The 25,078-nt window shown below is 40.0% G+C and overlaps 1 protein-coding gene across 9 annotated transcripts; it reads right to left on the bottom strand.

Annotated features, from left to right (window-relative positions):
- Positions 1 to 4,699: 4,699 nt before the first annotated feature.
- Armcx1 (armadillo repeat containing, X-linked 1) lies at positions 4,700 to 8,704 on the bottom strand. 9 transcript variants are annotated; one of them, XM_006528627.2, is made up of 6 exons: positions 8,567 to 8,704; positions 8,156 to 8,247; positions 7,799 to 7,891; positions 7,114 to 7,697; positions 6,892 to 6,990; positions 4,700 to 6,583 (listed from the first exon to the last, which is right to left on the bottom strand). In XM_006528627.2, exon 6 carries the CDS (start codon positions 6,464 to 6,466, stop codon positions 5,096 to 5,098), a length of 1,371 nt encoding a protein of 456 aa, XP_006528690.1. In that variant the 5' UTR covers positions 6,467 to 6,583; positions 6,892 to 6,990; positions 7,114 to 7,697; positions 7,799 to 7,891; positions 8,156 to 8,247; positions 8,567 to 8,704; the 3' UTR covers positions 4,700 to 5,095. The 9 variants fall into 9 exon arrangements, with proteins under 9 accessions (XP_006528690.1, NP_001159849.1, NP_084342.1 ...); NM_001166377.1 differs by having other exon boundaries at positions 7,509 to 7,697; positions 8,567 to 8,679; NM_030066.3 differs by having other exon boundaries at positions 7,625 to 7,697; positions 8,567 to 8,679.
- Between the last annotated feature and the right edge of the window lie 16,374 nt (positions 8,705 to 25,078).

Here is a 25,078-nt window from a genome sequence, read left to right as displayed (position 1 = left end):
TTCTATATCAATATAGAGACATACAACATATAGCTACACAACCTAATATTGATAAAAAAAAAGATACGAAACTATTTATATCTTCAAGATTTAACATGATTTATAGTTATTATAATGTTTATTCCTTATAATGCACATATTGACAATATGTGTATTATATCCTGCATAAGGGGACTGGGCACCAAATTTTATAATACTTAAGTGTACTGATATGCACATGTATTATAATGCTTCCTGAGGGGGCATAGATGAGTATAGATGAGTACTTCAATTGCTGAATCCAAATTTTTGGTCCAGAACACTTTTACAAACTAAATAATTTTCAAAGCCCAAAGTGTAGTGGATCCCGTCTTGTGGTCCCTTATGGAACCCTTCATAGTGGACACATAATGTGGCAGGAGAGGCCTGTAGAAGACTGAGAGAAAGAAAAACAAGAAACAGCCATGTGGTCTGGTCAATTTCCAACAGAGGCATATGTGCAAGCTGTCACGTATGCAACTAACCATATATCACTGCTGCAGGTCTTTGCCTTTCCATCCCTTCTTATTCTAGCAATCCCTTCATATTAGTCTAAAATACCCAACCACAATGTGTTTAACTAGAGGGCAAAGAAACCAAAATATCCACTCTTTGGATCTTGTGGAATTTGATCGTTGAGGACTAATATCCCCTGGGCCTTGTTATATGCATACAATAAAACTGTTTCCCAGAACACAATTTGGCTATCTCTTCCCTTGGTTCATGCACTAGCATGATTGTGAGTATAACATTTCCTACTTAGTTCAATTTATATGCCATCCCAGACCCATTTGACTCTGCCTCTAATCCTGGTTAACTGTTTATTTTCTGGCCAGAAGATAGAGAACAGAGATTCATCCTGCTTGTACATTCTAAGAACCATGGTCGTTGCCACTCTGGTTCCAGCTACAGCTTGAGGAGTCACATGATATAGTGTCATCTAATGGAGAGAGAGTAGTGGAGGCACAAACTAACATGATCTCCCCTATGGACATACAAAAGAGTTAATAATGCCCTATAAGGCAGACTTTGATCAAGAGACCAGTTGCTCATGAAAGCTGACAGAGGGCTGGAGAAGTGACTCCGTGACTAAGTGCTTGCCTGCCCTATCAAAAGCCCTGGGCTTGATCTTCAGCACCACTTATCAAACACACACACACACACACACATACACACACACACACACACACACACACACTTGCACATGCACACACACTTGCACATGCATGCAGGCCAGGTCTTAGATTCTTAGAAACCATGCTTTAAACCAACTATGTCTAGATGGTGACTAACTCTTATGCTTGCTTTCCATGCAGCCTTGCCTTAGTCCCATTTATCTTTATTCATGTTTTCCCAAATTGCATATCCCACTACGGTGTCACCAGGTAAGCTTTTGGTTTCTATTTATTGAGTCTTGAGCTAAGAAACCACCAGATTTTTTTTTTTTGGCTTTTTGTTTTGTTTTTTGAGACAGGGTTTCTCTGTGTAGCCCTGGTTGTCCTAGAACTCACTCTGTAGACCAGGCTGGCCTTGAACTCAAAAATCCGCCTGCCTCTACCTCCCAAGTGCTGGAATTAAAGGCCTGCGCCACCACTGCCTGTCCCAGATTATTATTTTTTAATGAAATAAAGCTCTGTAGTAAAAGATAGAACAATAGAACATTGCTGTGCCTCAACAGTAGCAAACAAAAATGTTTCGATTATAGAATAGAGTAACATGTCATAAATAACCAAGGTCTGATGAAATATAAAACATGTGTCCACAAAGGAACACCTTTGTCTGGGAAATTGTATTGAAAATATATGTTGACTTCCTAATATACATGATTGGATACAACCAAGATTTTTTTTAGATTCATTTATTTTGTTTTATGTGTTTGAATATTTTACCTGCATATCTATCTGGGCATCACATGCATGCCTGTTGCTGATGGAGGCTAGAGGAGATGTCGGGTCTCCTGGAATTGGAGTTACAGATAGTTGTGAGACACTACATGGATGCTGTGAATCAAACCTGTATCCTCTAAAAGAACACCCAGTGTTTTTAACTAGTGAGCTATCTCTTCGGCCCCATCACCAATATTTTAGATAAAAATATTAAATAAATTTATAAAAAACAATATATTTTATACTTCAGTATGGCCAAAACCTAGAAGTCATGAAGAGAAAATAAGGAAATATCAATCACTGATCATTTCTCCAAGGAAAAAAAAAACCCATAAAGTTAATGAAGCAGATTTCCACCAAACCTCTTAGTTTGATGGGAGCAATATCGATCTAAATCACTCAAATGCCAGATCCTTAATTAAACAACCCTCTGATCCTTGATCCCAATCTCCATTGACCTTAGGAAGAACATGTTCTAAGCAGGAACCATTAAGAACCGGTTGTGCTTATTAATTCTACCTCTCACAGAAATAAATTATCACTCTGGATTTTATTTTCCAAAGGTCGCACCCTGTTTGATAACATGCTATGGCCTCTGCAAGCTCAACAAGGCTCAGTAAAGGAGGAGGCTGCAGGCTCAAACAAAGCTGGCTTTATTATAGCTCCTCTTTTCACCTTTCAGGATGTTAGTGGTCAGCCCACTCTCAACAGGGGATCGAATTACATTTGCATGAGCTCTGCAGACAAAGTTACCCCTCCCCTCCACTAGGGCTTGCATCCCTTGCTTCCCTCCCACTCCTCCCACACCCATCTTCAAGAACACACATTGCCCAAGCTCTCAACACAGGCTGACAAGGCCCCAGTGGAGAAGGTGAAGCCTATCAGTTGTAAGGAAGTACCCCTTTCTTGTTCCCACCTTGCCCTCAGCTTGAGCACTCAGAGGACCTAGCAGTAGAGCTGAGACTGCTCTCAATTAAAGACAAGGGCCACAACTTAAAACAGACAAACCAGGATCAAACTTCAGCCTGGGATGTGGTGTAAACTGCCAGCATAGAAAAACCGGTCTTGCCAGGCAGTGGTGGTGCAGGCCTTCAATCCCAGCACTTGGGAAGCAAGAGGCAGGTGGAGTTCTGAATTCGAGGCCAGGCTGGTCTACAGAGTGAGTTCCAGGACACCCAGGGATACACAGAGAAACCCTGTCTCAAAAAAACTCAAAGAAATAAAGAAAAACGGTCTTATGTGATCACTATGTTCAAAAACATTCTCAACAGAACCAAGCAAAACCAGAGAGCCATGAACATAAAATGTATGTTACCTACATCAATTGTCTGCCAGACACTGGAGTCTCTTTTGTTTTTTGTTTTTTGTTTTTCGAGACAGGGTTTCTCTGTATAGCCCCGGCTGTCCTGGAACTCACTCTGTAGACCAGGCTGGCCTCGAATTCAGAAATCCGCCTGCCTCTGCCTCCCAGGTGCTGGGATTAAAGGTGTGCGCCAATACCGCCCAGCTGGAGTCTCTTTTGAAACAAAGCAGATGAAATATGAATTAAAGAAAGAAAACCTGTTTCCTGAGCTTTGATATGTTATGCTTTGGGAAGGTGGCGATGATTTATAACCAACTGAGCTCCATTATTACAAAATTATCTTTGATCACATTTGGACTGACAGAGATCCTAAATGTGTTTGATGAGGAAATCAAAATGATAGGATATCCCCCTGGGTGTCTTAATATCATCCCTAAAAGAGAAGACACTAACTCCTCCCTGACATGACCCACGAGCTCTACAGACCAGTCACAGCCAAGATCCTGCCCTTCCTAAAATGATCCAGAGCTGCAACCTTTGGGGAAATACTGGGACACCAGGAAGTGGCCTAGCCTTGCCCCACACCTGTCTTGCTCAGCACTTGCCAGGATCTAGCTTATCCTATCATCATCCGAAATTAAAAAAAAAAAAGCGAAACACACAGAGAGAAATTAACAACAACAACAACAAAAAAAACTGATTCTTGTTTTAGAGTTACAGGGAGGCTTACGACTCAGATCCACGTAGCACAGTAAACCATGGGCTTATTCAAAGAGTCTGAGGCAAAGGAAAAGGTGTAAAGACAAAAGAAAGAAGATCATAACTGATGGCTTGCAACAAAAATTCATGGCATCGATGATTAAAATTGTAAGGTTCTGCAACATGCGCACATGCTTGGAGTTCTGGTGATCTGTGACAGTTCAGGCAATTGTCTGTAAGAATCCTTCCTAGTAACCTGTCAGTCCCACTGACTTTTATGAATTATTATATAAGGGTCTCCTCTTTAAACTGACACGGGCTCATCAACCTTCTCTCTGATGCTGTATCCACACCTCTGGGCTTTTCTTTCACCAATCTACCCTTAATAACCGTCTGGTCTTTTGTTATCTTATTCTTCAAACGCTGCCTCCTTAAGTTTCCCTTCTCCAAAAAGGATTCCCTAGGCATCCTTGTATACAATAGTTTCTGCTGCCTCTAAGTACTAATAGGAAGCATTCACTGGTGCCTAGAAACTCTTCCAGATTTGTTTGGTTTTTTGAGACAGTGTCTCGGTATAACTTTGGCTGTCCTGGAACTCGCTCTGAAAACCAGGCTGGCTTTGAACTCTTAAAGATCCTCTTGCCTCTGGCTTCCAAGTGTTGAGATTAGAGGCATGCACCAGTACTGCCCGATGGCTCTTATAGATTTTAAAAACATACACAAACTTTAAATTTAAGTATTGCCAGATATGGTGTCTCCAAACAGATCCTGAACCCAAGGACAAAGACAGTGCTTTTTTTCCTTCTGCTTAAACATAACTTTATTGATAAAGCACAACTCTTAGATGAACAAATTTAAATCAATACAAAAGTATAGCTTATTTATGACATATAGTTACTTCACTGTCAGTTTAGTTAAACAATAAAAATATCTCAACCTAGATAGCAAGTTTAATAAATGTTTTCTTTGTGCAAGCCCTAATATATATTTGGCATACTTAAAGTGGCTCAATCTAAAGCCAGCATCAATGGGTATTGATAATCTGTGATGTTCATTATTCCTAAATAGCAGCTCAAAGGATCCCTTTGCTACACAAGCGCAATGAAAACCTAAGAATTCACAAAATGCATTGTTCCCACGTGCAAACTTAAGAAACATCACATCAGTGTTGTTTAGAACAGATCTAAAATTATAATTTTGTTAAGACTTTTAGAACTTTCACTTTGACCACCAGATCCTTATGGCTTGCTAATGCTTTGATTTTCTTCACACATACTCCAGACTCTTTAAATAAGAAAAACAGTGAGCTCCTGCTGAATTCCTTCCTGGAGGATGCAAGCCCTTCACTTTTTATGTTATCGTTTATATTTTCAAAGAGGGTAAGAATGTTAAGAAGAATCTCTCTATCCCATTCTTTATTAAACAGAGAAATCAATTCCGAAGGTACTTTACAACTGACCAGCTCTCTTGTCATGGCTGGGTTTTCAGTAAAATTTATAATCAGTTTCATAGTCTGTATCTTGGTGAAGTGGTTTCCCAGGAATAACAAAGCAAAGAAATCTGGGAAAGAATAGGAAAGCAAATGTTGGTAGTGATTAGTTACAGTCATGTTGGTAAGGAGTCTTAATCCAGCCATCTGGACGGCTGAGTCCAAGCGGCAAACCATGGTATCGTCACACACTTGACTGATATAAGTCTTAATCTTGCCCTGATTCTCAGAATTAACGCTCAAGTTATTAAGAGCATTGTAAGTCTTTTCCCTAATAATGGGGTCTCTTGTTTTTATCAGCTTTGCAATAATGGGGACTCCACCCAGCTCACGGATGGCGTTTTGATTAAATGAATATGCTGCATTGTTACCCAGTGTGACCAGTGCTACTTCCTGAGTAAAAGGGTCATTTGTTCTCTCCAGGATGTTCAGGACCTTTTGAAGATCAGGGGCGCTCAGAATATCATCAATTTTATAGGGAAAGCTGAACTTGCCCTTGCGTACAGGCCATGCTGTGGCTGGAGCCTTGTTGCTCTTGCTTCGGTTCTTTCTCTTGACTTTCCCACTTGTCCTGTTCCTAGCCCTAGAACCAGTCCTTCCCGGGTGGCAGCCTCCACCCCTGCCTCCTGGGCAAGGCAAACTTGATGTCAGGGTCCTATTCCTAGAGATGTTAGGAAGCCTTATGCCTCTGCCTGCCTTTGCACGTGCCTGTTCCTTTAGAGTCTTGAAAAGGGCCTTGGCCTTAGCCTCTAGTCCACCCCCACTCTGGGATTCTGGGTGCACTTCTTTCTTTACACCTGGACCATTCTCAGGTCCCACATTCACCTCAACCTTGGACTTTGAGTCATCTTGAGGTTTGCCTCTCGCCCCTACCCCAACATTAGTCTTAAGTTCTTTCTCAGTTTTGTCACTACAAGACTTTTCCTCCTCTTCCTCCTCTTCCTCCTCTTCCTCATCCCACAACTTCTCATTCTCATCTTTTCCCCAGGTCAGTCTGTATACACAGTAGCAGGCACCAGCCCCAATGACCATGCCTGCAGCCACACATCCAGCTTCCCGGGTGCGACCCATCGTACAGCTGGGGTGAATCTCTTAAGCTGGACACAGAGCTGACTTGTTCTCAGGTCAGAGGTAAAGTCTTCAGATTCTGCAGGTTAGGAGCAGCTACAACAGCAGATACAGTGATACCTAGAAGAAAAAAACGGAAGATTACAAAATTTTGACTTCTCCAATTGTGCTTTTGTTCATAAATAGACTTAATCACTTGCCTACAAATATACAAAGATATTAGCTAACATTTGGGGCTTGGTCTCCTCATCATTATTCCTGTCCTTTATCTGGAAGCAATTTTGGATGTTTTCCAAACAGCCAGATTCTCTAAATTTATGTTCTTCCACCCATCCCAAGAATGTCCATTGAATATATTTATATTATGTTCAATTTATTATACACACACACACACACACACACACACACACACACACAATGATCTTTACCCTTGCAGCAGATGTCTTGAGTCAGGGTCACAGAGACACCCTCACATATACCCTCAGAGATCCAAGAAGTTTCTTCCTCCTTTCCAGCCTCTTGCAGATCTACAAACAAAAGGATACAGAGGTCTGAGCTGAGAACTCAAGAACCAGATAAATCACCCTCAAGGCAGGACATATATCCATCTCAATTCCCAGGCACTTGTCCTTCACTACAGTGTTTCTTACCTTCTATATACCTTCCTCCTTGGATGATCAGTCCCCTCTCTCATCTTGTCTTCCTGCCCCCCACTACCCTGTCTGTCACTTCATCCAAAGGTGACACTACACACCCTTCCTTGTAAAGAAATAGACATCAGTACCTAGAAATCAGACTTTTAAGTGCATCTTCACTGACTTCTGCCCACCGGACTACCTTAAAGACAGCCTCAACGATCTATTGAATAATTACATCAATTTCCACTGCTCTGAGAAATTTCTTTCCTCCCTCCCACCTCCTTGTCTAAGCCCCTGACTTCTCCATACCTAAAGACAACAAATCGGGTTCCTATTAGACTAAAAGCAACAAAGACTGCACCATACAGTATTTCAAAATAATGTCCTCCCCACCGCCAACACAGTACCAGGAGAAGGGGTGCAGAGAAAGTCTGTGAGTCTGTCCACTCGAGTTCATAGTCACCATTATCGTCTACCCCAGCGACCTCCAAACAGTGTCATCACACTTCTTCCTTGGACCTACTTGATTCTGGGAAGTTTTCCTCCCTTCCCTGCTTCTTGGTTTAGTCTGGAGCGAGAGCCACAGATACAGGCACCTAAGCAGAGACAGAACACAAAATATATACCACCTAAATACTAGCTTTCCCAAATCCGGGGACCTGATTGGTCAGATGGATTTCATGGTTTTGTTTCTCACCCTGCCCCCAGTTCTCTGGACTCAGCTGACAACGCCCCGATGCTATACAGCTACATCCCGACACTCCTTCTTGCGGTGGTCGGCCATTTTTTCCTGCAAAAACCACACCCCTTTGGAAGCGCAGCACTGGGGGCGGGCCCAGCGAGTACGGGGAAAACTCGAGCTACGGAAGAAGACCACATATCTCTTCCGTCCTCCCCAACCCAGCCCAACCCCCGATGATAGCCCCCCCCCCTTTTTTTTTCCTGTACAACTCTGAGAACAGTCCTTTTTCCTGGGGGTGGGAGCAGGGAACGACGCACACGTCGACTGCCAAAGTCAATAATGGCCCCGAGTTATAATAAATCCCCCAGCTACCACTTATATGCAGGTCGCAGACAGTCTCAGCTTTAAATTGACATGCAGAAATTCGATGTTGATTATTTCTTTGTTCCAAAAGGTGCTGCACCCTAATGAATGACAGAGGATATCTCACTACCTCAAAATTCTGTCTTCATAGGATCCATGCACCAACCCATAATACTTGTCCCTCCGGATTCTAGGCCCTTACATGCCAAAGGCTCCCCGCCCCAAACCCTCATCCGGGGTCTCTCCTGGAATCTCTCCCTCCAAGATTCACCGCCTCCCACCCCCAAGAGGATCGGAAGGCATTGCAAGTGCATGAAGAGAGCAGACTGTGTCGCCCGTATCTTGGCTAACAGCTACCCAGAGTAAAGCGATCCCCCAAGCATCATCCATGCATAGACTTGCTGGCATCCAGGCCGTTACCTTCTCCTCTTCCTTCCGCAGCAGGCCTGCCTGCTCTCAACAATAACAGAGAGAGCAAACACTAAGGTAGACCAGAATTAGGAGGAGGTCTGCACACGTAGGCTTCGGCTCACGTGAGGGGCACGTCACCAGTGAGATCAGGATTCCAACTGCCACTCCCATCAACACTGCAGCAGGAGGCAGCCTTTCCCCTGCCTTCCCCGCCACACCAGGTCCTGCCATTCTTTTTCCTCTTTGTTAATCCCCAAACCGCAAGGAGCTTCTTTTGTGGTTGGAATTTGCCTTTCTATGGTTAACAACAGAGATACCACATTGGTCCTTTCTTCCTCTTTTAGGAACAATTCTGGCGGTTCTTTATTCCCACCCCAGCTGCTTTTCTCTTCTCCCCTTTCCCTTTCAACTGGGAAGAGCCTGCATCTTCCCTGCGCTCTGATACCAAACAGGATTTCAAAAAAGGAAAAAAAAAATCAGCCTTGCTTTTACATTGAGAATATAAAATTATGTTTTTCATTTGTGTGGAGAAAAATTTAAGTGGCAAAGGAAAACCCAGTGGACCTTAGTAATTGCAGTTACACACACACACACACACACACAAATTTCTACTGATTACAGACAAATAATTGCTATCATAACGCACTAACTTGTTTGAAAATAGAAAGTTGGAGTTTTTGCATGTTTTATGAATGAACACTCTAAAAAAGGATGACCAGTTGTCTGATTTGAACCATTTTATTCAAACTGCAAATTTTTTTTTCTACTTTTGGTTTAACTTGCAAATTTGGTAAAATAAAAGCAACACAATTAATCCTAACTTATTTAATTAAAGTAAAAGATGTAGTTAAGACCCAGAATCTTAACTGATTGCTGCAGGAGAGATTTGATGGCTGTTCTAAACACCTGCCTCTGGGTTAGATTCCAGTCTAATAAAGCGGAGACAGCTGAGAGTGAGAGGAGACATTTGCCTTGCCCTACCAAGAAGTGAGGAATGTGCCTCGCTCCTACATTCCACAGCCTCTCATCCCTGTATCCAGGCAGCTGTTTTTTTGCTCAACACACACACACACACACACACACACACGTAGCCACAATAGTATATGCTACCTTTATTCATATAACAACCCTAAGTAAATATCTTTGGTTCCTTCATGTCTTTCCCTAAATTCCCAAAAAGTATCTAAGCATTGCATAGAACTTCCTCTTTCCACCTACCTCTCTGCCCTTAGTCCTGCTGCTACTGATATTGCTGTTTTTAGTGCCTGAGGAAAATAGCTTGCAGGGTCTCTCTGGCCTCCTCAAACCCAGGACATCTAAGTAGAACCTAACCTTATTTCACAGTCACTGTGGATAAGTTCACAGTCACACTGAAGCCCCCTCAGTCAAATGTATTCCCCAGCCTATTAACACTGACCACACTTAACCTAGAGTGGGCATTTTCACCTGGCCAACTGTTGCCTGACATTGTGTTGAGACTATATGCATACATATGTTCAATTTTAATAAGGAGAATAATTAGATCTCTTACTAGATCCTTAAAAAATTATAAAACCCCAGACAGATAGATTTCCCATCATAGACATTCATTCTATGTAAACTAATTTAATTTTCTTTAAATATGCACAAAAGTGCAAAAAATATAGGGAAGCTATAAAAGATATAATGCCTTTACTACCATAAACCACTTTTAATAATTTCTTTTTGCAAATATAAAAAAATTGAACAACCTAAAGGAAAAATGTTGACATTTGATACAGTATTTTCAATAAGCATGCACTTTAATTTAAGAACTGACATTTCTTTTATAAAATGAAGCCTTTCTATAAGAGATTAATAGCCAGAAAACATAAGGAATGCAAACAATTCAGCAATAAGGAAAAATAAATTTTAAATAAATAATCCAATTGTTTGAATGGACAAAGGATCTGAATGGACATTTTTATTTAAAAAGATTGAAATATCCAACAGATTATATGAAAAATGCTCAATACAAGCTGAGACATCATCTTATTTTAAGTATGAATGGCTATTATCAAAAAGACAAAAACGACTTTTAGCAAGAATGTTGAGAAATTGAAACCCTCATACAATATTATGATGGAAAATATAAATATAAATATAAAACGGCACAACTATTATGGAAATCCATATAAAGATGATTCCAGCAGTCAAAATGCAAGTAAATATAGTCTTAGTTATGTTTCTATTATTGTGATAAAACACTGAATAAAACCAACTTGAGGAAGAATTTTCAGGGAACCGAGGAAAGCCAAGATAGAAGCTCAAAACAGAAAATGGGAGGCAAGAACTAACTGAATCAGAGCACAAAGGAGTGCTGCTTTCTGGCTTGGTCCATGGTAGGTTGAATACCCCCCCCATACACACACACACACAGAGATACAGAGCCCTGGGTGCCCCCACTCACCCTACTCGCCCAGTAATTAAGAAAATACCCCCTACAGACTTGCCTATAGACCAGTATGATGGAACATTTCTCAATTGAGGTTCTCTCTCCCCAGATATGTCTAGATTTGTGTCAAGTTGATAAAAACTAACCAGCACACATATGCTCTAGTGGTTTTATACACACACACACACACACACACAGAGAGAGAGAGAGAGAGAGAGAGAGAGAGAGAGAGAGAGAGAGAGAGAGAAATTGCAAAGAGATACCTGCTGCACCCTGGTGCTCACTGCAGCATCGCTCACCTTAGCCCAGATATAGAAACAACTAACAGGTTAATGAGACAAGAAAGTGTAGAATAGACAACATGAGAGAATGGTATTTAGCCTTAGAGAAAAAGAAACTCTTGCCATATATAATGATATAGATGGCTTTTAGGAAGACCATGTTAGGTGAAACAAGCTACCTAGAAAAGCACAAATGATGTGGAATTCCACACTAGGCAGCGTCTAAAATAGTCAAATTCATAGGCACCAAAAGATTGACAGGGGGTCAGTGGAAGGGAAAACAGGAATTGTTCTTGAATAGGTTAAAAAAAAAAAGAGTAAGTTTTAGAGATCTGCTGAACGACATTGTGAAGAAATGAGAAAAACTGAAAAATCACGAACAATGCACCATGGATAACAGTTTATTCAAGAAGACTGTGGGGGGAGGGGGGTGCAGAGATGGCTCAGTGGTTAAGAGCAACTTCCAAAGGTCCCAAAATCAAACCCCAGCAACCTCATAGTGGCTCACAACCATCCGTAATGAGATCTGACGCATCTTCTGGTGCATCTGAAGACAGCAGCTACAGTGTAAATAGATATAATAATAAATAATATTTTTAAATGAGTTCTTCATAGGGCTGGAGAGATGGCTCAGCAGTTAAGAGCACTGGCTGCTCTTCCAGAGGCCCTGAGTTCAAATCCCAGCAACCACATGGTGGCTCACAACCATCTGTAATGGGATCTGATGCTCTCTTCTAGTGTGTCTGAAGACTGTTACAGTATGCCATATAAATAAAATAAGTTCTTTAAAAAAAAAAAAAAAAGGAAAAGAAAACTGTGGGAAGCTGACCAGAAGACTTACACTACAAAAAAAAAGTTTTATAACACATTTGGCCAAATGATTATGAATGTTATACATCACAGAATAAAATAAAATGGCTAACATAGATTTTATAATTTACTCCCAAGCTAACATTTTTTCTATAGCTGATTGGCTACTACTCCAGATTGTTGTTATCTGCTGCGTTCCTAAGAACTATTTTTGTGCATTCCAATGTTATGGTATTTAACAAAGTTTCCTGTTATATAGTCTTATTGAATCGTAATATTTTAAGTATAAAATAACTTTATTTGTATCATTTAATGCATTTTGCTTTAAATTTATCTAAACTTAATGTTCCTGACTAAATTCTCGTGTTTCTTATGTCTTTTTCCATTTCTTCATTTTTTGTATTTCTGTGTCTATTTTTTTATATTTGTCTTGTAAAAACTACAAAGTTTAGCTTTTTCTAAACTCAAATTGAAAGTCCTGTGTTTTAGTTGGGGGATTCAGTCATGCATATTAATTATAATTGCGTATTTGAAGCCTTATCCCTGCCTTTATATGTTGTGTTTTCTGTATGTTTTGTATTTTGTGTAAATTTTTGTTACATCTTTTGGGGTTTTCCTCATATTTTTTTTTCTATTTTGCCACTGGAAGATTTTACACTGCAATTTTATTGGTAGCTACAATTATATTTTCATGAAGCATTATAAATATATTTTCCCAATGTTACAATGTAATCACTATCTATAACTACCCCAACACACAGCAAGATATGATTTAAGATTTATTTTTATTATTTTTAAGTGTGTATGTGTGATGTGTGTATGTGTTCAGGTGTGCGTGTATGTGTGCATATGAATGTGCATGTATATATTACTGCAGGTGCCTTCAGAGGTCTCTGATATCCCTGGAACTAGATTTACAAATGATTGTGAGTGGCCAGATATGGGTTCTGGGAACGGAACTCAGGTCCCTGCAAGAGCATTAGGTGTTCTTGATTGCTGAGGCATTTCTCTGTCCAAGGCATGTCTTCCAATATGATTTCCATTGTACCGTAATTTCAATTCTAACTTACCTTGGATATAACAACGTCACTATAATTCTAGAAGTTCTTTCTCAGCAATTTGGACCAAACTTCATAGAATATTACTATTAAACATGACTGTTAGGCTGTTTACAATACAGTTGGTTTACAATCTTTTTTTGTTGTTCTTTAGAACTATAAGAGTAATTGCTTCATTATTTTCCAGCATAAAATTTGTTATATAAGAAACCCAATTACAATTTACTTGCTATTTTTTTAAGTTGCATTTTTCCTGTCTCTGAAAACTTAACAGAGATTTATGTTTTTGTGAACCTAAGGAATTTCATTAGGATGTATCTAACCAATGTTTTTATTTGTGGTTTTGAAATGTCCTTACTCAGCATCTGGTAGTTGATTTAGTTCTACAGATCAAGATCTTAAGAACTCTTTTGTACTTTCTCTTTAAAGTTTTATGAGCTTTGGATAGATGTTGAATAGACTGAAACTAAGACCCATGTCATTCAACTTTAAGAATTTTTATTCTTTTAATTTAGAAAGAATTTTATGATTAAGAGTCCCAAATAACTAATTTTATTTTCAGCCATGTACAAAAGAGGGAGGTGAGCCTTTCTAGTGAAGTTTTTTTTAAATCAAATCATATTTTAAATAGGCAAAACCATTTTTAATGTCCAATTTCTGTTTTCAGAACAGTCTGTTACTGCACTACTTACAGAGTTTCCTCAAGTTTCTCAGAAAACAGAAAGTAGATAGCTTAGAGGTACAGTCCTTGCTTCATACATACGCCTTGTGAACTGAGTTCAATCCCAGAACTCATGTAAAGGTGGAGGAGAGAACTGAGAACCAACTCTAATATTGGTCCTCTGATCTCCACATGTATGCCGTGGCACATGTACTCCTGAGTCACACATAATACACACACACACACATCATCATCATCATAAATATGCTTTAAAACAAATGACCAGCTCTTTTTAATTCTCTTACATTTTCTATGAAGTATAACTTCTAATACCTTCAAACACAGTAGATGACTTCAAGACAATTTCACCTTCAGCTGAGATGAATACATGAAAATTTATTCATAAATAGAATAAAGTTTTAAACTCAAACAACCTTCAGTGGTAACAGTCTTCTAAAATAAAATAATAAAACAAGCTCGGTGGTTAAGAGCACTGGCTGCTCTTCCAAAGGTCCTGAGTTCAAATCCCAGCAACCACATGGTGGCTCCCAACCATCTGTAATGAGATCTGACATCCTCTTCTGCTGTGTCTGAAAACAGCTACAGTGTACTTACATATAATAGATAAATAAATCTAAAACAAAAACAAAAACAAAAACAAGGAAGAACACCAAACAAGGACACCAAAATAAAAATTAGTGCCACCATCAAAGATATGATGGATGGGTAGTGAGTGGTTCCCAACACATTTCCACCTAACTTACCTATTTGGCCTATGTAGAAAACATGCCTTCAAAAAATGACAGTAGATTTTAGTAAATTAGACTAAGTGATGATTGCAAATGGAGCAGCTGCTTAAGATTTGCTCACATAGATTCAGGACATCAACACATCTCTTGGAAACTTGTATGCAGCTATTAATCTAGAAAGTGGTATTTTCTTTTAAGATAGCTTGAAAAGACTAGTAGAAATAATCTTTTTACCTGTCGAAGAACAGAAATACACTTTAACTGCTTGATTCCAGGGATTGATGAGATCTGCAGTTTTGTTTTATAATTTAATCTGCAAGGGTCTTGGTCTCCTTTCTCTTCCAAAACATACAACAGTGTTTCATCATGTTGATGACATTATGCTGATAAGCCAAAGCGAGGAATCAATAGCAAAGATGCTAGACTTAACTGAAAAGGCACTGGCTTTTTTTTTGTTTGTTTTGTTTTTGTTTGTTTGTGTCTTATTTAGGGTTACTATTGCTGTGATGAAAGACCATGACCAAGAGTAAGTTGAAAAGGAAAGAGTATATTTCATTTATACTTCTATTACACTGCTCATCATTTCAGGGAGTCAACACAAGCACTCAAACAGATCCTAGAGTTAGGATTTAATGCAGAAGCCACAGAGGGGTTTGTCTTCCTGGCTTGCTTCCCGTGGTTTGCTCAGCCTGCTTTCCTATAGAACCCAGGACCACCAGCCCATGGATGACACGACCCATAATAGGCTCACACGTCTTCCATCAATTACTAATTAAGAAAATGCTCCACAGCCATATCTTATGAAAGCATTTTCTCAGTTGAGGTTTCCTCCTTTCACATACGTCTAGTTTGTGTGTCAAGTTGGCATAAGATTTGCCAGCACCGTTTGTTTGCTTGCTTGTTTAATTGACTGGTTGGTTGGTTGGTTGATTTTGAAACAGGATCTTTTTATGTAGCCCTGGCTGACCTGGAACTTGCTATTGTGTACCAGGTTGGCCTCGAACTCACAGAGATCTGCCAGCCTCTTCTTGAATGCTGGAGTTAACCCTCTCAAGCAACCAACCCAGCCAGACTAATTTGAGAAACATGGGAGTAAAGGTTTAATTCTCTTAAGAAAAAGGCAGAAACAGCATTTGCATATGAGGGACTGAATGATAAATTCAAGAGCTTTTCAACTTGGCAAAATTTCTAGTGATCCAGTCACTACATACGATAAGAAATTATCACCTTTAAGGTGAATAATGGGCTTCTGAACATGGCAGCTTCTACAACTGAAACAGAAGGACAGCATCCGATGGTTTAATTTTTATTATTGATGTAGCATATTCCTTATATGGATGTGTTACATAGTCACTTTAACCTTAAAGGGCTGTTAATTTTTAGTGTGGCCCACAAAAGAAAGATGGACATCAGGTCCACAATGTGATGCAAGCTACTCTGATACCCGAACTCTACAATCCAGCAGGTTGAGTCCTGCTGCAAATTTCAGTGCCAGATGGAGAGTTTGGGTTCGGGTTTGTTTTTGTTTTGTGGGTGGTTTTTGTTATTGTTGCAATCTCTTATCCATGTACAACAGTGCAGCTTTCAGGCAAAACCCTGTTGTCCTTCTGCAGATGGCAACCCTCCTTTAAAGAAATGGAGTCTGATTTGTCACTGATCCTTAATGGAAAGGGAACGCCAAATCATGGACCACCAAGTTACAATGCGACCTGAACTGTCCATTGGGAACTGAATGTTGTCTGACGTACTGAGGTGATATATATCAGGATTGGTCTCCAACAGATCTTGAAATGAAAAGTTATGTGAGAAAGTTGTTCAAATATTCATGGTATTCACCTCTAATGCGCATATCTGCACCTGGCCTCATGGAGATTTCTGTACAATTCATTGGTTTAGGAAGAGTAAAGTCTTATGTAGTTTATAAATAGTCCTTCATTATACTGAAGTACCACCCATAACTGTAAGACCTGAACATTATGGTCCTGTGGTGGTCAGTGTTGATTGTCAACTCAACAGAACCTAGAATTACCTGTTAAGGTATGTCAATAAGAGATTGTGTAGATCCAGTTAGCCTGTGGGCATGTCTGTGCAGGGTTATCTTAATCACACTAATGGAAGTGAGAAGACCTGCCTACTGTAAGTAGTATTCTCTTAGCAGGAGGTTCCTGGACTGAATAAAAAGCTATTTCAATGCTGATACATATTCATTCATTGTTCTGAATTCTTGACTGTGAACATGATGTGACCAGTTCCCTGAAGTTCCTGCTTTCGTCACTTCCTTGATGTGATGGACTGTAACCTGGAACTATGATCCAAACGAACCCTTCCTTCCTTGGGTTGCTACAAGCCCTGGATTGTGGTGCTTGCCATCCAATCTTTGATATCTATTGCCAATAGAGGGACATTGGCAGGTTGCTTCTGTCAGAGTATTGTTTGTCACCGCAACAGGGAAAAAAATAAGACATCGGTTCTTGAACGGTTTCTGAGGAGCAGTTGTGAAGTTAAGTCATGGGCAGAACTCGAGCAGAGCTTGTGGTTGTTTAGTTTTCTCAAAAAGAAAAAAAGTGGCCACTAACATAAGCTATTGCCAGTGCTCTTGGTTAACCCCCAGAACTTGACAATAAGACCTTATTGCTGAAGATAATACATATTGGAGTCATAGAACATAGAGAAATCAATTAAAGTACTCAACCAAGGGCTTCATCACTGCTTGTTTGCTCGCATAGTGCTGGAAGGTGCTGTACATGCTGCCAGAGGGGAAAAGGCAGTTGGCAGTCTCACCCAGGTTCGAATCCTGTGACCTACAATGATATGTACTGTTGCAGGAGGGGCATGGATGTTATGGAAGTTAACCAACCACTTTCTGCTGAATCTAATGAAATGAAGCTCATTTCTGTCATTAATGGGGAAAGAACTTATGGCTACATAGATCATATACCTTACGGTAGAACTTAATATTGTCATTCTGCTCAAGGGGCACAGTATTAAAACAACTCCTAATGACTTATTGCTATACTCATAGATAAGTATAGCTCTCAACCCTCATCAAAGCAGCTTCTTGCAGTGGGTAACGTAAAGACTCTCAACTGGTCAACATGCAGAGAGAAAGGGACTGTGGAGTGTTCAGTCCTAAATGGGATATCTCTATCACACTCCTCACTGCTGGTTCAGGTATCATTGCAGAAGACGAGATCGAAAGATTGGAAAAGACCGTAGTGTTGAATAACTTCAAGGGAAAAAAATAATTTCAGGATACAACAAGACAGTGGCATGTGTGAACTCCTAATGACCTTGGTGACATACACAAGACCTATGCAAGCTCAAGCAAGACAAGCCCCAGCATGAGGGGAGTGTGAGTGGGAAATCCCACCACTAGCTGAGAAGCTATTGGCCGTTGATAACCGCTGGGAGAAGGAGAGTTAGTTTTCTTCAGTGTGTGACACCCCCCCTACCCAAATAGGTCAACAAAATCCAGAGTAGGTACCATCCCCCCACCAAAAAAAATAATAATGGCAATAAAAATTGTACTTGATTGGTTTAAAAGAGAAGAAAACCTGAAGTTGGGCATGTAGGGGGGGTAAGAGTGAAGAGAGTGGATCTATAAAGAGCTGGGCAAGTGTGGGGAGTGACTATTACCCCCCAGGGTATGCTGTATGAAATTCTCAAAGTGTTAATAAAAATATTTTTTAATAAATAATGAAACATCTTTAAAGAGAGAGAAGAAAACTGGCCATGTGGTTTGTTGCATTACGATTTATGAGCTTTTGGTGATGATCTGGCCGAGCAGTAGGAACTTCAAATACACACAAATACACTCAGGAGGCAGAGGCAGGCAGATTTCTGAGTTCGAGGCCAGTCTGGTCTACAAAGTGAGTTCCGAGACAGCCAGAGCTATGCAGAGAAACCCTGTCTCAAAAAAAAAAAAAAAAAAAACAAAAAACAAAAAACAAAAAAAAAAACAAAAAAAAAAAAAAAAAAAAAACAAAAAAAAAACAAAAAAGAATTTTGAGGAACATGTAAATATATAGGCCTTTTCTCAGTGGGCTAGAGCTATGAAGTTATTTGTGACCTTAATAGTCAAGTGAACTGTTTGACGTGTTCTGTTGGTATCAATCAGCCTCTTTCTCTCGCTACTCTAGGTTTTGTAATAGATTCATTCACAAAGCTGCCACTGGGGAAAAGATGGGCTGAGCAACATAGGCTTCTCTTCACAAAGATTGGCATGGCTATAGATACTACTCAGTTCCCAATCCTTACATCTGAACAATGAGCCCGAAGTATGGCTCCTTCCCCCACAATAATCAGCCAGATACCAGGTGACCGGTTTAATGCATTGGAATGCATCCATCATTCTGAAAATAAAACCATGCTTGTTGTTCTTACTCTTACTAGAGTAGACAATCACTCTGCGTATGAATTTGTCTTCCCTGGTTTCAATGCGTCTGCAAAACTATCATATATGGACGTATAAATACATCATGCACCATTATAGTATCCAACATAATATCGCTTCTAATCAGGGAACTCACTTTACAGCAGATGAGGAATAGCAAGAGGCTCGTGGTCTTATGCCAAAGTGGAATGACCTTTGGAGGATTCAATTACAGTACAAACGGGGTGGCATTTCCCTAAAGGTAATTCCATACAAGAGGAATATTATCCAAGAAGGTCTACGTGCTCCAAATCAGTATTGAATTTATGATGCTGTTTTTCTAAAAAAACAGAATTCATGGGCCCTGTAATCAAGGAATGATAACTCTATCATCTCTGTTGATCTTCTAGTAATTTTTTACTTTCTAAATGTTATATCCTGCTGGTCTCGAAGTCTTGGTCACACATAGAAAACAGCTTCCAGCAGCAAACTTAACAGTGATCCAGTAAACTGGCAATTACAACTGCCACCTACTACCTTGAATTCCTGGTAACTCTGAATCAAGAGATAATGATCGAACTTGCTATACTAGCTTGTGTTCTTGATCCTTATTAACAAGGAAGTTAATGAACAACTACAGGCAATCTAATTCAGATGTATTAATAAATGTCTGTGGAGAATGAAGGTTTAGGTCATCTGAACTAGCCAAGAATCATTATTACCAGTTGAGGTATTTGTCAGGAACAGAGGAAATAAAGAATGAGTAAAGAATGTAGTTATAGAACTCAGAGAAACCACAACTAATTGCAAGAATGAGGGCCCTGATTTCTATGTGTGCACCTTTCTTACGCTATTAGGACTATAGACAGAGCGAATATGCTAGATTTCTTCCCTCCTTTATTCTCTTATCATGCAGCACAGGATTTATTAACTTTATATCATGCTATTTAGGTTACAAGATATCAAAGAGAAGTGTAAAGACCGCCCAAGGACTTTGTATACGCTGGAAAATGCTTCAGTGCATTTTCAATTGCACACAGGATATTTGCATTATATTAAACACACCACTTAGTTGCTGTCTTTAGAGATTATACAAAGCTAAAAGAAGTGTCTGCAAGTCTCACGTTTCAATTGGTATATTAGTTACTTGTCTCAGTGCTGTGACAAAGGAGTAGACAAGAAGCATGTTATGAAGAAAGGCTTTCTCCATACTTCTGTCTCTGTCTCTGTCTCTCTCTGTCTCTGTCTCTCTGTCTCTCTCTGTCTCTGTCTCTCTGTGTCTGTCTCTCTGTGTCTGTCTCTCTCTGTCTCTCTCTTTCTGTCTCTCTCTCTCTGTCTCTCTCTGTCTCTCTCTCTGTCTCTCTCTCTGTCTCTCTCTCTGTCTCTCTCTCTGTCTCTCTCTCTGTCTCTGTCTCTGTCTCTCTCTCTCTCTCTCTCTCTCTCTCTCTCTCTCTGCCTCTCTGACCCTGACCCTGACTCTGCCTCTGCCAAGAGCTGGGATTAAAGGCCTGTGCTACTGTGCTCTGACTTAAAGGTGATGTCTATCAACACCTCCAAAGCCTGGGAAACATCACAAAAAAGAAGGCCAAGTAAACATAAGGGAAGAGTGCTCTGAAATGCTGTCTTTCAGACATGCCATGACTAATTCCCTCATGAATTCACAGCAGCTGTTGTTATCTGCAGACAACTAGGCCTGTGAGCATTCCATCATGGATATAGAATGGGCTCATGAGCCCAACCCCTTGGAAGAGTTGTTGTAATTAATGGTTGCTGGGAGAGAAGAAATTATTTTCTTCAGTAATGTAGCCACTGGTAAATTGCTCATCCTCCGGTAAATAACAACACACATGCACATGCAAGAACCTAATTAAACTCCATGGATTTCAAGAAGACAACAATAATAAAATAAAGATATGAAAGTAAGAGGGAACATGTTGAAGAGAAAGGGTTCAGCAGCAATAGGAAGGAGATGAGAGAACATGATGAGGAGAGGAAGTGACGAAAGTAGATTAGATTACATGCATGCATGAAATTCTCCAAAAAAACCTAATAAATAAGTAAGTTTAAAAAGGTAGAGCTACAAGATATAACTATTTAATGAATAGATACTTTATTGATAACCAGATGCTGGCAAAGGCACTAATGTGAGTGTGTGCTGCACTGAGTTATTTATGAGCATCTTAGACATGTAATACCTCAATGTTAAAACTTGCATGGGGGTGGTGGCAGAGAAATGACTCAACAGGCAAAGGTGCTTGCCACTAAACCAGTTGACCTGAGTTAGGTCCGTAGACCCACATAATGGAAGGAGAGAACCAATTCCCACAAGTTGTCCTCTGACCTCCATATGCATTCTCTCTCTCTCCCTCTCTCCCTCTGTCTCTCTGTCTCTCTGTCTCTCTGTCTCTCTGTCTCTCTCTCTCTCTCTCTCACACACACACACACACACACACACACACACACACACACACACACACTAAGGAACACATGGATGCCTGTGCCATGTGGATTCTGTTGCTCATTGGCTCAATGCCGGCACAGTGCAACTTGTAACCTTAAACATTTTACACTTTGACACACTGCTCAGGCTCTAGAGAAATGTCTCTTCCGATCTAAACAAAAGGCAACTGTGTCCAAATGGCATAAAGATCTCCTCACACAAAAGGCAAGTATTACTTCATACATCAGGACAGGAAGATTTAAGAAGTAAAAATTTTAAGGAAGAGAAAATACTAGCTAACTTGCCAAAGCCTCAAATATTTGAACACAGTGTAATTTTTGCTCAATTAAACTACCACCGCTTCTGAAGCGTTGCCCAGACCCCTTCTGACTCTACTGAAACAGAAGATATGAGAGTTGGTAGAGGCTCGAGGAAAAACGAGAAAGGGGGTGTTGTTCATTCTGTGTGAGTACAAACATGTTTTGATGTTCAGTCTAATCAGGATAAGAAAACAAGCACCTTCTTCACAAGAGCTGAATACCATATGCAAAGGCTTGATAGTCTACTCTAACAAAAATACTACGTATATCTGACATGGTGTTAGAATTGCCTTACCACTTGATTGACTTGACAGGAGTTTACTATCATTGTCCAGGTACAGTCCATATTTCACAGGCCACAAAACTAGTGAATTAAAAGAAGGTATAATGGAGACCGTGTTTCTATATTTCCTAGTCTTTAAACGATGCACTCATTTGTGACTCCCCCCCGCCCCCAGGATACTATAAATACTAAGTTGTCCAGGGAAGGGATAGACAATTTCCAAAGCAGTCATTTAGTCTTCCTCTACAAATAGCTCTGCTCCAACAGGCCAAAGAACAATGGGCTGGGATCAATTAAATCTCCAGAGATCAAGAAAATAACCACTGGGTCAAGCTCTGGACTCAGTGGACCTACTGTGAGCTGTACCTGGGACATGATCTCATTTAATACCTAGCTTTCATATTCCCATGGGATCCTGGGGACCATAATGGCATTTTAGGTCTCTGAGTATCATGGCTATTGAGAACTGATGTTTGTCTTCAAAAAGTTGTTTGTCTTTCTTTAGTACGTCCCTTACCTGGCTATTGGAAAGACTGAGGAAACATTCCTATGAATTATTTCATCCTGGCTATCAAGAGCTAGTCCTTTGCTAGGCAGTAGTGGTGCATGCCCTTAATCCCAGCACTTGGGAGACAGAGGCAGAGGCAGTTAGATCTCTGTGAGTTCAAAGTTGGCCTGGTCTATGAGTGAGTTCCAGGATTGCCAAGGCTATACAGAGAAACACTGTATCAAAAAGCTGAGAGAGAGAGAGAGAGAGAGAGAGAGAGAGAGAGAGAGAGAGAGAGAGAGAGACCCTCAAATAGTATAATCTAGATCAAAAGCTCTCAATGACTTAGGACCACAAGCTGGAGACAGGATTAACTTTTTTTTCTTTTTTTCTTCTTTTTTCTTTTTCTCTTTCTTTCTTTCTTTCCTTCCTTCTTTCTTTCTTTCTTTCTTTCTTTCTTTCTTTCTTTCTTTCTTTCTTTTTTTTGGCAACTTCCTTCAGACTCCCAACCACCTTTGACTTCTCTTGAGTGGGTTAGTAGCTGCCTATTGACTGGCCATGTCTCATTCCCCATTTATCTACCTGTAGCACTGTGTTCTATTAACCATCCCCATGGGTCTCTGCAAGTTATGTTACCTGATTTCCTACTCTGATCTTACAGGACATGACATTACTTACAGCCACCTGACCTTCAACAGTTAAGGACATGCCTGAGGGATCTATTGTCTCAGAGTCATCAGTACGTCTATTGTTACTCCTCCACTCACTCTTCTACTCTGGACCTCCAGAAAGCAACACGTCCAAAATGAATGAAGATGGTACCCCTCTCACCAGTATAATCCTTATAACTTTATTAACTAGTGTGACCTTGGAGTATTCCAAAACAATATGGTCCCTGGGAAAATTTTTCTTACATCATATATGTATTCTATCATTTGACTTACTATTTTTAATTTTTTTATTTTGTGTATACAGGTGTTTCGTCTGCATGTAAGGCTGGGAAAGGCTAGAAAACTGTGTCGAATCCCATGGAACTGGAACTATAGACAGTTGTGAACCACCATGTGGTTGCTGGTAATTGGACCTGGGTCCTCTGGAGGAGCCAGCAATGCTCTTAGCCACTGAGCCATCTCTGCAGTCCCTTATCTGAGCCTTTAATCCCTTCTTCCAGCATCCTTAGTGGCATTTATGTCTAAATATGAGCTTTCAATTTCCCATACTTTGAGGTACCATCTGAGTCATTAATTCACATCACTTTCTGAGTGTTTGCTAGGATTTAAAATCTTGTAAACACTCTCAAATTGATTTATTCTCCTATATTCCCTTTTGTGCCCTAGAGCCACTAACCACTCCTGTGCAGATCAGTGCCTGCTGGTACTGATAGCTAGTCAGATCCTACCACAACTTACTTGTATATTCCCTTTCCTTTCTTACTACATTCAATATGCCCCAGATAGGTTATACTATGGTCTGAACCTACTGATAGGCCTAGTGGCCAAGATGAGACACAAGAGCAGATTCCAGAGTCAAGGTCAATCCATGTCATCTTAACGAGGAAAGGCACGCTTGAATCTCCAAGAAAGGTAGAATTCAAACCTTCAATAGTCAAAAGTGGGATAGTTTTGAATACTTAAAGCATTCAGAGAAATGTAGAAGATACAAAATACTTATGAATAACATCAAGCGGTTCCATCTTATGGGTCACAAGGGCCCAGGGCTGTGGTCTAACATAGAAGATTTGCCTTGTTTATGACTTTAACTTTCTTTGAAGCTTTACTTTAAAAAAAAATAATTCCTATGCCTGCTCATATTCCTCTTCCTGTACATTAAAGTTTTACATAATCTGCATGGGAAACCCTCTCACTTTTGAATATAGCTTTTAGGTTTTAATTGATTTGATTTAATTTTTTCAGTTTTTTTAAACATCAATCAAGCTTAATAACTTTTCGTATTTCCAAATTTAATTAACTTTATAATATATAAAACGTATACCATGTTTATCAAAGTGTTTTAAATGTTTTTAGATTTATATATTTTATTTATGTGCATGAGTAGTTTGTTTGCATGTACATATGTGCGTCATGAACACGCCCGGTGCCCACAGTCAGAAGAGGGCATCGAATCCTCAGCAACTGGACCTACTATGTAGGTGCTTGAAATCAAATCTGGATCCTCTGCAAGAACAAGTGCTCCTAATGAGCCTCGTCTCCAGTCCCATTTTTCAAGGTTTGACACATGGTGCCAGACAATGCTTTCCCTGACATCAGCAAATTCTCTAACCATTCTTCTGCCACTCCGTTCATATTTCTACCTATGCAACATACCACTAATGATGGAGTTTGCATTGCCAGCTGGTCAGCAAACAACCTGTCTAGGATATTTCTTCTCAGTGTTTGCTTTCTTCAACAGCTTCTTGTATTGATTCTTGCAGGCTTGTTCTCTAGGGAGCAGGCAAAGACAGAATATAGCCTGGGGGTCTTTATTGGGGAATCCTGTGGGATCAACATCCACTGAAGGAAAAAGAGCAAAGCAGTGCTGGATAGAAGGGAACAATAAGCTGTCCCAAGTTGTGTCCATCAGTCACTGGATATAAAATGACTCAAAGAAGTGGAGCAGGTGATCTTGGGGAGGTGGCTGTCTTCAGCTG

The sequence above is a fragment of the Mus musculus genome, chromosome X (genome assembly GCF_000001635.26).
Source record: "Mus musculus strain C57BL/6J chromosome X, GRCm38.p6 C57BL/6J".
In the NCBI taxonomy this organism is placed as follows: Eukaryota; Metazoa; Chordata; class Mammalia; order Rodentia; family Muridae; genus Mus; species Mus musculus.
Note: the sequence above shows the minus strand (reverse complement) of the source record. Positions and strands in the feature narration are given on the sequence as shown.